This window comes from Calypte anna, chromosome 20, assembly GCF_003957555.1.
Source record: "Calypte anna isolate BGI_N300 chromosome 20, bCalAnn1_v1.p, whole genome shotgun sequence".
Lineage (NCBI taxonomy): Eukaryota > Metazoa > Chordata > Aves > Apodiformes > Trochilidae > Calypte > Calypte anna.
In genome coordinates, this window is record NC_044265.1 from 1,294,010 (window position 1) to 1,306,048 (window position 12,039).

General features: G+C 56.3%; 1 protein-coding gene across 1 annotated transcript in view; it reads right to left on the reverse strand.

The window, feature by feature from the left end:
- Window positions 1-12,039, reverse strand: part of CHD6 (chromodomain helicase DNA binding protein 6) — a 90,201-nt gene that overhangs the window by 24,640 nt on the left and 53,522 nt on the right. Inside the window, exons 9-20 of the mRNA XM_030462988.1 lie at window positions 10,963-11,049; window positions 10,567-10,716; window positions 10,173-10,294; window positions 9,319-9,562; window positions 8,720-8,896; window positions 7,636-7,779; window positions 6,934-7,189; window positions 6,229-6,439; window positions 5,544-5,739; window positions 4,920-5,084; window positions 4,374-4,553; window positions 3,051-3,161 (exon numbers count right to left, since the gene is read on the reverse strand). Of these exons, the coding sequence (XP_030318848.1) occupies window positions 3,051-3,161; window positions 4,374-4,553; window positions 4,920-5,084; window positions 5,544-5,739; window positions 6,229-6,439; window positions 6,934-7,189; window positions 7,636-7,779; window positions 8,720-8,896; window positions 9,319-9,562; window positions 10,173-10,294; window positions 10,567-10,716; window positions 10,963-11,049 (2,043 nt within the window). The remainder of the gene's footprint in view (window positions 1-3,050; window positions 3,162-4,373; window positions 4,554-4,919; window positions 5,085-5,543; window positions 5,740-6,228; window positions 6,440-6,933; window positions 7,190-7,635; window positions 7,780-8,719; window positions 8,897-9,318; window positions 9,563-10,172; window positions 10,295-10,566; window positions 10,717-10,962; window positions 11,050-12,039) is intronic.

Sequence of the window (12,039 nt, forward strand, 5' to 3'; positions counted from 1 at the left end):
TCAACACTGCCACTACCAAGCACCAAACTGGAGGGGGTGGAATTTCTGTGTTAGGGTGGATAGGTAGGCTGGAGGAGGAAAGGCAGCTTCCAAGAAGGTGCAGAAGGGAACAGTATGAAATTTAATAGCATGTATCTGCCTCCTCTCCTTCCCTCCACCCACCTAAATCTGCCTGGATTTCCAGCATGTGGGACACACAGACCCAGAACCACACACACACATACACACCCCCCACAAATACACAGACCCAGAACCACACAGACCCAGAACCACACAGACCCAGACCCAGAACCACACACACACATACACACCCCCCTACAAACACACCCCCCCCCCACAAACACACAGACCCAGACCCACACAAACACTCACTCCGCCTCTCCCATGTAGAGCACTGAGCTCTGCAGAGCTGCAGGGCCTTCCTCTTGCTGCTGTTTAACACCATCTCTGTGGTGCTGCTGCCTTAGCTGGGATTCTGGCAGGCCCTGAGGCCACACAGAAGATGGCTGCAGCACCCTGAGCCTGATGCAGGAGTGGGGAGGAGAGGCCTGGGCTGCAGCCAAGCCCACCAGCTCTGCAGGGCCAGCAGAGAGGTGGGACCCATCTGTCTACCCCTGCCTTCCAACTGGCAGTGTCATCAAACCCTCCACCTCAGCACTCAGCTAAAGAGCTCCTCTCATAAGCTGGGCAGGCAGGGACCAAGAACAAGGATGCTGCTCCTGGGACATGATCCCCAGAGGTGTGTGGGGTACAGCTGGAAGCTCTGCTACCAGACCAGAAGAAGCCAAGCACCAGCTCACCAGAGCTCCCTCTGTTGCATTTGCCCAGGGCTGCTGCTGGGAAGGAGCCAGCTTGCCAGTGAGGGCAAGAGGCAAGACTCCAGGAGCATCCATTTACATATCCACAGCCCCCTCACCTGGCCACGGTGATGGGCCTGCCAGGTTCACCTGGTTTCACTCCTTATTCCCATCCCTGAAGCTGAGAGAGTGGGGCTGCAAATGCTGACAGAGGAAGGAGTGACATAATCCAGATCTGTCCCCACTTACTCCACCAGGCCAGGAGAAGCCACGGGCAGCTCCCTTCATCCCCATTCACCTTCAGGTTTTGGAGAGATTTGTTTCTATAGCAACACCTAGATACTGAGCCTGACCCACAGGCTCTTTGAACAGCCCCCCTGGCACAGGTGAACCTGGTTAGCTTTCAGGTGTTTATGGAAAACATCCAGCAGGCAGCACCAGGGAGCACTGGACACTGACAGTGGGGGAAGTACTGGAGGAGCTGCCTAAGCTGGAGCTCTTTTGTAACAGCTCTGCCAGGGCCAAACCCCGCTGGCCTGGGTGACCTCGCTCCTGCTTGGAGGGACGAGAGGCTGAGCAAGAGGGAGCATTTGCAGTCCCATCCCCTGGGACACTGAGCCCCTGGCACCTCCTTCCCCAGCCTGCTCTAACGTAGGACAGAGCTCTGAGACCAAAACCAGACCAAGCATCCACACACAGCAATGCTGACAAACTCAGTGCTACAGCTGGAATATTCATCCTCCCTGCAACCTGCTTTCATCTGTGAGTGCAAACAAGGCAGGGAAGCAGCACAGCACCTCACACCAGTATTGCTGTGTCTTCTAGAAAGAGATATTCTTTCTGCAAAGAGGTGGAGCCCTCCAGCTAGCACCCACTGCACCCACACCCCCAGGACAGCACCACAGCCCAGTGCTTGTTCAGTGAGGCCCCGGTGCTGCTCTCACACCCACGAAGCTGCTGAGAGGCTGGGACTGGAGGCTGTCAGTGTGCCTGGCACAAGTCCCTTGCTCAGCATTGTCATCATGCTACTGCAGCTCCTCAAAATCCTCCTGTGATGCTGCTGGAACCCACACATTAAATGTTAAGAATAAATCACATGAGAAACGTGATTGTTCTGGTTATTAACTTGGCATTAAACAGCACCATGTGATGCACAACCCATTCCACTTGCCTGCCCACTCTCATGTTACATACTGCTCACCAGCCTCAACTAATTACTAGTCTACTTAGCTTCTAAGCCACTAAACAGCTGGACTTGTTGCTGGGCTGGAGGCTCCCTGGACAAGCCCAGGGGTGCTGAAGGCCCACAAAGGGCCTGGAGAATCACCAAGGGAGAGGAGAGGGAGCTGGGGGCAGCAAATGCAGTCCCACATACCATGGCTTCCTCTCTGCCTGATGCCAGCAGCACTGGGGCATCCTGTGGTGTTCACCATGACAAACAGCACCAGTTCAGCCATGGAAACCTAGGGTGTTGGGAGCCAGGGGGCTGCAGTGAAATGAACCTGCGTGGAACTGTCAGTTCCAGGGTTCCAAGGACTGGAGTACACAAACTCACATCAGCTCACCGAGCTGCACAGCCAAATGCTTCCCTCTGCCCAGGAGGCCAGGGCTCACGTGGACTTGAGTTTGGGCTGGGAATGGTTACACAGCTTTCCTGGAGTGTGGTCTTGCTCACCCCACCAATCCCCAGCTGCAGCAAGAGCTGGCACTTGTGCCCCTTTGTGCCCTGCTGGGACACACAGCAGCTTGGTCTGGGTGTGCCTCGAGCTAACAAAGGTCTCTGGGCTTGGAGAGACAGTGAGAGAGCTGGAAGATCAGAGCTGGCAGCTGGAGGGCAGCTAGGACCAGCCTGGTACTGCTCCACACCAGAGCCCCAGCCCCAGCTGCCCACACCCAGACCTGCCTGAGCTGTTGGGGAACAGGGGCACAGGTCCTGCCCTGGGCAGCCTGCTGGGTTTGCAGGCCCATCATTGCCCTGGCTGCCTCATCCTCTTCTCCCCTCACAAACTGCCAGCCACAACTGTCACCTCTTTACCAGGCTGGGAAGCAGCTGGGAGCAGACACCCAAAACACCAGCCCAACCTGTGACTCAAGTAATTGGGGCTCCAGCCAGCAGCCTTTCCTTGCAGCAGTTCCTGATGCCAAACACACATCCCTCCGTGAGCCCAGCAGAAGCAAACAGCTCCTGCCTGGAACCATGCCATATGGTGTCAGAGCAGTGCTGGGGTCCATGGGCCACAAGCTGGATCTTACCTTTTCATTCTTGGCGTCTGTGTCGAGCTCTGCTATCTTGGCCCACTTCTGCCAGAAGTTGGGGTCATCTAAGGAAATGTCAGTTCTGTTTCCTGATGCTACAAAGCTTGCCTGGAAGAGAAAGAAGAGGAATGAACAGGGTGCAATCCACCATCCAGATGTGCATTCCCACACAGAGATCCCCAACACATCTGTCTGCAGCACAGTCATGGCTGACACATGCCAGAGGGCTCCTTGTTTAAGGGAAACAAATCCCTCCATTCCACAGTCCTACCTGATCCATTGGAAATAAAGCCTGGAATGTGCCACCTCCAAGAGAAGAAGGGACAGATGGCTTTTGATGCCCACAGTGGACACCAGCCAGGAGTGTGACACAGAGCTGGCTCCTTGGGTTCCCTCCTGTGGGGGATGTCAGAGCCCTGTGACATCTTCCCATGGCACAGCAGCACCCAGCTTTGGGCACTGTGCAGCCTGCCAGTGGGTCCCACCACTATCCTGGGGCTCTCCCTGTAGCACCAGAGCCCCCAGGAGCAGGAGTGAGGCTGAAGGCAGAGATGGGCTGGGCTGAAGGTTCTTCTCCTTCCCACACCACCGGCAGCCCGGGTCTCCACCTGCATTTCTGCTCAGCAAAGCATCACACCAAGGAAGCACTGGTGTCCAGAAGGGCAAGGGAGATGCCTCAACAAACAAACTCAGGCACAGAGTAGATCAGCCCAGCTCAGGATTGGAGCTCACCCAGGCTTTGAACTCATCCATCCTCCTCAAGGAGGGACCTGAGCCTGCCCACACAGCCCTGGACAGAGTCCAGCTCTGGGCAAGGAGTCCTCGGCCCGTTAAGAGAGCAAGGCCTCCACCCTCCAGTGCCCCCAACTGGGACACCACTCTGCATCCACCTGAACCACCAGCCCAGTGACATAGAGGAGCCTGACCTGCCAAGTGACAGCCCAGCCTGGCACTGCTCAGCACCTGGAGAAAAGGCTCCTCAGCAACCTGAGCCAGCTTCAAAAGGAAGGTGGGAGCTGACAAACTGATCCCTCCTGGGCAGCCCCACACCACCTGCCCAGGCTGGTGGCCCCTTTCTCAGTGCTCTGCTGGCCACCACGTGGACAGGAGACCCCCCTGCTGCTGTGCCTCTGCCTGGTGTCACTCCTGGGTGCAGGGGGACAGGCAGGGAAGGGCTCCATGCTTGGCCTCCATATGGACATGTCTTGACACACTGCTAAGAGGTCATGTCTTGACACCACTGCTGCCCTGCTGACGCCCAATGTGTCCCTCAGCAGCCTGAGGGGAATCCCACATCCCTCCCAATGGAGCACAGCACACCTTGGCAAAGGTGGAGCCCTTCCCCTCAGACTGGATCGTGATGGTCTGTGTCCTGCGCTGGAGAATCTGATCAATGTCTTCCTCACAGAACTTTGAGCCTTCGTCCTCCTCGTCCATGAGAGCGCCGTAGGCCCCCTTCCGCAGCAGATCCTCCACCTCCATCTTTGAAAGCTGCTGAACCTGCCCAAAGCATGGCATCACAAACACAGCCAGCCACCCCAGGTCCTGCACAGCAGGAGAAGACTCTTCCCTCCACCACAGGAACGAGGACAGAGATGCCTCAAACCACCCCAGCCCTCCCACTGCTACAGCAAAGAGGTCACTTCAAAACACCCTCAGGAATTTCAGTCCATGTCACCCAGACACAGCACCACATGTCCCCCACCCCCCTGGCAGTGCAGGGACATCCTCCCAGGCCAAACAGCAGCAACACTGGTGTGAAGAGCAGGGCTGTCCCTCCTCAGCAGCCTGCCCAGTTCCCTGCTCTGACCTGGCAGGGGAAGCAGGAGGGTTCTCCCGCCCAGGCCCCTCTGCCAGCCCACCTACCCCGTTGGTGCTGCCCTTGCGGTTGATGTCCTGCAGCACGGCCTTATCCAGGCCCAGCTTCAGACTGGCCTTGTCAAACATCTCCCGCTCGTAGGAGTTCCTGGTGATGAGGCGATAAACCTTCACCGCCTTGCTCTGCCCGATCCGGTGGCAGCGAGCCTGAGCCTGGGAGTGCAGAGGGGACAGGGATGAGGACAGTGAGACCGGCAGGACGAGGACCTGGCTCATGGCACCCTACACCAGCACCCAGCACTCACCGACGCTTGGCTCCCTCCCACAAGACCACTCTCCCCCAGAGCTGTGGCTGCCTGGGCAGGGCTCTGCCGGGGGTGCTGGTGAGTGTGGCTGTGGAGCAGGAACCAGAGACCGCAGGCCAGGACACAGGGCTCAGGCTGAAGCCTGGTTCTCTGCAGATGGGGGCAGCCAACATGCCACCCCCTTCAACACCAGGTATTGACAAAGTGTCACCTGGTCTGTGGCCCACCACGCTGTGATCTCCCCTGTGACACGTCCCTGCGCTCCTGCAGCTGGAAGACAGCCACTGCTGCTGCCCTTCCCGCCCCGGCCGGCATGAGGGACAGAAGCCACATCATAGGACCTCCATCAGCCTGGCCCCTTCCTTACCTGGAGGTCATTCTGTGGGTTCCAGTCCGAATCAAAGATGATGCAGGTGTCAGCAGCAGTCAGGTTGATGCCCAGCCCGCCCGCCCGCGTGCAGAGGAGGAAGACGAAGCGATCCGAGTCGGGTTTGCAGAAGCGGTCGATGGCCGCCTGCCGCAGGTTGCCGCGCACCCGCCCATCGATGCGCTCGTAGGTGTACCTGTAGGGAGGGGAGAGTGGGGTCACAGCAGGCTCTGAACCCCCTGCACCTTACTAACTCCTTCTTGCTCCTTCCCCCAGAATGTGTGGGCACGCAGGTAGCCAAGGAACTCCTGGCAGGACCTGTGCACAGAGACAGGCTCAGGCCCCATAACCCTGTGTGTGCTGTGATTGTTCCCAAAAGTTGTTCCTCTTATGATAGCAAAATCATCCCAACCCCATGCACGGTGAGTGGATATGGGGCTCACGGGAGCCAGGGCCAAGGGGAGGGCCTATTTCCATTTGGTCACTCCCAGGATGCGGCATGGAGAGGTCAGAGCTGCCCAGCTCTGGGGGCTCTGCACCCACCAGCTGTAGCCTGCATCTCAGACCCTTTAGCAAGTGGGCAGCAAATGGCCAGAACCCCACCCTGGGCCATTTCCAGTCTGCATCTATAGGTCAGGACTGAGGTGGTGTGGAGGAGGTGTGGTGAGGGCTGAGCTGTACTAACCTCCTCTGAATGAGATAGTCTTCCAGGATGTCAAGGCAGCGCACCATCTGGGAGAAGATGAGCACCTTGTGCCCACCAGCAATCAGCTTGGGAAGCAGCTTATCAATGAGCACCAGCTTCCCAGCTGCCTGGATCATTGCCTGCAGCTGGAAGTCTGGTGCCTCCGGGCTGTGTGTTTTACGGAAGTCTTCCAGGATCTTCTCCTCTGCCCCTGCCAAGTGAGAAGGGACATCAGCTCTCGGTGACAGTGGCACTGCAGCTGCCCCCCAGCCTCCCGGCCAGGGCACCAGCAAGTCACTATGTGAGGAAGAGAACCCCTGCAGTCGATTAGATCTAGGGAGGTTGTCTGAAGACCTCCAGAAGCCCCTCCATTCCTGTGACTCTACTCCTTCTTCAGGGCCTGCACCAGTTCTCAGCAGAACAAGCCAGGCTGGGATGCTGGAGAGGTTCCCATGACAGAACACCCCCAAACATAATGAGCTTCACAAGAACCTGAGGTGCCACCAGCTAGCACACCTGTGGGGAGCTGATTAGCCCATGATGACAACAAGGCATCCTGTGCTGGGCCTGGGTGCACAACCAGACCAGCACTGGGTGGCATGGGGACCTCAGCTGGCTCCCAAACTGGGTGAGCTCTCCAAGCAGTGACCTGTAAATGTTGCAGTGACATCCATGCCCCCAAAATGTCCCATGTGCAGCCCTCACCATTAATGAGATATGGGTGATTGCAGCACTTGCGCAGCTCCATCATTGTGTTGATGAGGTTGGGCATATTGTGCTGGTTGGCACCCTTGGAGAGGAAGGAGAAGTTCTTCTCCAGGATGGCTCGATAGTATTTTTTCTGGATATTGGTCAGCTCCACCTCAATAATGGTCTCCTGCTTGGGTGCCAGATTCTTCTCTACATCATCCTTCAGCCGCCGCAGCATCATGGGCTTCAGGATGGACTGCAGCTTCTTTACCTGCCAAAGCACAGAGATTCACTGCTCCCCTCCATGGCAAGCACATGGAGACACCATTGCAGGGTAGCCTGCAATGCTAAAGCCACACCGGGCTGGAAACCCAATACCAGGAGCCCTGAAGCAGCTGCTTTGCTGACAGCCCCAACTTCAGGGCCTGGCTTCCTTGGGGCAGGCATCTGAGTGACTAGGCCTGCATCATGAACTCCACACACACTTCTGCAGCCAGCTGCACTGGGTAAACATGTCTGCTGCAGGAGGAGAACCAAGAGTTCTGACAGCAGCAGAGATAATGGTGGCTCCATGTGCTGGAGCTCTGTCACAACTCTGCTTCTCCCAGCATGTGTCCTATTCACTTCCATGAAACACATCTGAGTACGTGCATGGCTTGGTGACCCTGTGTCCCAGTGGCCTGTGCTAACAACCACCAAAGTAACTCTTCCAGATACCTGCTCCTCTGTCTTCAGGTCTCCAAACTCCTCCAGGAAAGCTGTCTCTGAGGGGAACTGCTGCGGCTCCAGGAAATTCAGGAGACTGAAGAGCTCCTCCACTGAGTTCTGCAGGGGAGTCCCTGTCAGCAGCACCTTGTGCTCCTGGGTATACACAAAACAAAACAAGAGGTTGAGGGCTCAGGCTCACGGGCTGGCTCCAAGGGGCCCCCAATGGTCCTTGTCTTCCAGCTCCAGGAGCACTCTCAGTGGTCTGGGAGCACACATTCCTCCAGCCCTGTCCCAGCTACTGCCACCCAACACTGTCTTTTGACTTCCAGGATGCTTCCCTGGATGAGTCCCAGTCCAGGTCTGTGCAGCAGCAACAGCCAAACCCCACAAAGCCCCAAGCTTCAGCCTTGCCCTGGCACAGGACCCTCAGGCAGGGCTGTGCTGCCAGAGCCCAAGCCCCTCTGTGGTCCTGGGGGCAGGATGTCTCCTTCAGGGCTCCGGGAGAACAAGACAGAACGTGGTCCAGAGCCACATGATATCCAGGGGCATCAGGGACCTGCTGCCAGGGCCATCATGAGCAGGGTGCCCCAAAATCAGCAGGGGCATGTATGGCTGTGTCAGGTGGAACAAGGAGGAGCTTTTATTACAGGGTCACCATGTAGGTACATGTGTAATAAAAGGAGACAAAGGTCCAGACAGCCCCCCAAGGCCTGTGATGACCCCTCAAAGAGAAGGCACTCCCTGCAGTGCACTGCCACCACGGGCTCTGGCTTCAGGCACCACTGGGTGCTGCCTCCCAGGTGCTCCAGCCACTCTGTCCTGGCAGTTCCAAGGACTCAGAATCCCTGCTCAGGCTGATGCTCCTGCCAAACCTAATGCAGGGAATGTCCCCATGAGTCACCAGCTTTGAAAGAGGGGCAACAGTAAGGTGGGAGGCTCCCACAGGACTTGTACAAAGAAAGCCCCCCCATCACTGGCACTGCTTCAGCAGCTGATGGTCCTGGATGGTTCTCCCTCCAAGAGGAAGCTCTCAGTCCCAGCAGTGGTATCTGACTGTCAGGCTCTCCTGGGAACCTGGGCAGGACATGCTCACCAGGGCCATGAGCTTCAGCCCCTCCAGGAGTTTGCAGTTCCTGTTCTTCAGGCGATGTGCTTCATCAATGACCACGCAGCGCCACTGAATCTTCTTCAGCTCTGGGCAGTCAGCAAGGATCATCTCAAAGGTGGTGATAACCACCTGGAACTTGAAGATCCCAGGCAGAGGGTTACCCTAGTGAGATAGAAACCAGACACAGTGCTTGACTCCTGCAAGGTGGCAGGACACTCTCAGACGTATCAGTGTTAGCTCCTAGCTGGGATTTCATTTTTCTCAAGCAGTGGGCAGGTTCATGCAGGCCTCCTCACTGGCTGCAGGCTGCATTTCTCCAAACCAGACACTGCTTCAGGGCAGACAAACAGGCCTGGACAAGAACTGTGGATGGGGCTCTGCTACATTTTTCCATTTCTGCATGAGATGGGTCTGTTCTTCACTCATACACAGTGCACCCTGAACTCGTGCCAGCAGTGGGGCATTTAAAGATCACCCTTCCCTCTCCAGATGAACCGCAAGCTCCACATGCAGCTCAGTGCTTCCCAAGTAAAGGAAGCCAGGGCTGGGGGACACCTCCTGGGAGTGTTGTGTGTGTCAGTCACCTGTGTGTCCCTGTACACCATCTCATACTGCTGGATCATCTGCCTGCTGATCTGGCTGCCATGGTACACGATGGCGTTCATCTCCGTCCAGGTGCGGAACTCCCTCTCCCAGTTGGTGATGGTGGAGAGAGGTGCAATGATGAGGAAGGGGCCATGGATGCCCATCAGAAATATTTCTGAGAGGAAGGTGATGGACTGGATTGTCTTCCCCAGCCCCATCTCATCAGCCAGGATGCAGTTCTTCCTGCAGAGACGGACAGGGGCAGGTGAATGAGCTTCTCAGCAGCAGGAACAACCTGGCTGCCAACTCCTCAGTGCCATGTCAGGCACATCACCTGCACCCACACCTCACTGACCCTGCAGCTTGTGGGTGGGGGGACATGGGTACAGTGGCCCAAACCAGTCTGGGTAAGCCAGACCACCCAACTTCTTCCAAGATGATGAACTCAAGTTAGTGTAAAAGGTGCTGTCCTTTGGGTGAAAGAGGGCCTGCTGCAGCTGAGAACATGAACGTTCCTGCACTCCTGCCAGAGGAATGGGTCACCAGTAGCCTGGCCAACATCAAAAACCACGCCTATCTTAGACCCATAGCTAAGCCCTGCTATCTCCAAGACTCATCAGCATTTACCAGGGAGAAACACACCTAAAGACTCAGTTTCAAAGCTAAAACAAACTCTGTTGTTCTGGCAGCTGTCTGCCAGCTCCAGCACTGAAAGGTCTCAGTGGGCTCTTCTGTCAGTCCCCTACCTGTCACCTCTGCTCCCCCCAGCCCTGCTGCTCCTGAGACTGCACTCGCTGGGGCCCACAGCCAGCAGGACTCCTCATGGGAGCATGAGGCTCCAGCCCCTTCTCACCTGTTATACCAGTTGAAGAGCAGCCAGTTCATCCCCTCCAGCTGATACTCCCGCAGCTGATTGCTGTTCTTGTACTCCCGGGACTTCTCCAGTTTCTGCCAGGACTCGGATGCTGGGCGCTCCTGGGAGGAGAAAGCAGGAGCAAGGTCCATGGAGAGGAAGAGGCCAATGCTCAGCAAGCCCAGATCCCACTGCTGGAGCTGCTCAACAGGACAACACTTCAGAACAGTCACTGCCAGGTGATTCACAGCAAGGTCTCAGCTTCTGGATCCCTCCCTCAGATCCTGCTAACTAACCCATCCAGAGGGGGGGACATGGGGACCTGCTGGACCTTGGCAAGATCCAGACAGTCCCTGCCCACCTGGGGCTGTGAGCTGCCAGCCAAGTACGTTACCTCCAGGTACGTTACCATGTGCTTGATTTCTGGAGGGATTTGGAGGGCTTCAAACTCTTTAATCTTCCCTGGATCGACATCCTCCTCCAGCTCCCAGGTGCTTTCCTCGTAAGGCAGTGAGCACCACTTCACCAGGTAGTGAGTGACCTCCTGCAGCATGGAGAGATGGGCTCAGAGTGCAGGGCTGAGGGCTGCTCTGCCTCCACGACTGGGACTGAGCTACAGGTAGAGCCAACAGCCCTCCACCCACCCTTGCACCAAGGGGTCCCTGGGGACAGGGTTCAGGCTGCACAAGGCTGGGAAGGCCTCAGAGATGACATACAATGCATGCCATGGTTCTCAGTCTCCTGCTAAGCTTCCCCTCACAGGGCATGGGAGAGGTGCAGCCCCACTCACCTCCCCCGTGTCAGGGTCCTTCGTGTGAGCCACTTCCAGAATTCGATCGACCTCCACGTAGTCTGGGTTGAACAAATCCTCATCAGGCTGTGGCAGCAAGGAGTTAAAAAAGAGAGGGAAGTTCAAGGTGATTCCAGGGTAAAACAGATGTTGAGCATAAGCAAACAGCTGCAGGACATCTGTCCCCAGGATGCTGCTAGCTGTGTGCAGCACACCAAGTGCTCTGGATGCAGGTACGTGACATCTGTCTGTGGGCAGGGAGGGTGTGGGAGCTGCAGAAGGCAAAGCTTTGCTTTAGAGCAGCTGTGGGCTCTGTGCTGCCCTTGCTGAGAGGCAGGAATGTCCTCTCCAGCCCATCTGGCCCCAAGGTACAAAGCCCTGAGCTTAAGTGCAACATCCAGAGCTGTGACTGCCACAGCACAGAGCCACACAGAGCACCCGATGAGCTCCACTTCTCTTCAAGAGATGACACCTTCTCATCTGTCCCTACCTCTCTCTCTCCCCACATTCATTTCAGCACCTAGCAGCAGCAACCACTCACAAGAGCTCATCCTCCTACCAGGAACACCTGGGCTTCAGCCTAGCTTTGGTCTAGGGCTTGAAAAGGAGGCAAAACAGGGTTGTGTGTTCACAGCTCCCCAAGCCCCAGTTAGTCACAGGAAGAGCCTTTGCACCTTGCTAAACTGATAGTGGTACAGTGTGTTCTGACACAGGCTTTTTCTTTGCATCTTGGGAAAGACCCCAAACAGATTCAGCAGTGAGAAATCTGACACACACCCCCAACTTTCCAAGTACATTCATGGAGAAATTTTCATAACCCACTGGCCTGATTTAGACTTGTAAGGGGCAGTTTGAGGAGAGTCAACAACTATCTCCAGAGCAACATGATAAATTATAGAACACCTTTCATACTAAACAAGATTAATCTGCTTATAGAGCAGGGCAGGCAGGAGCTGCCCTAAGCCCAAGTATTTATAGCTCCCTCTCTCTGTAGCATCTCTGCTCTGCTGTGAAAGCACCTCCAGCATTGCATGCTGCCCTCCCTCCCACTGAGAAACGTCTCCAGGGCTGGCAGTG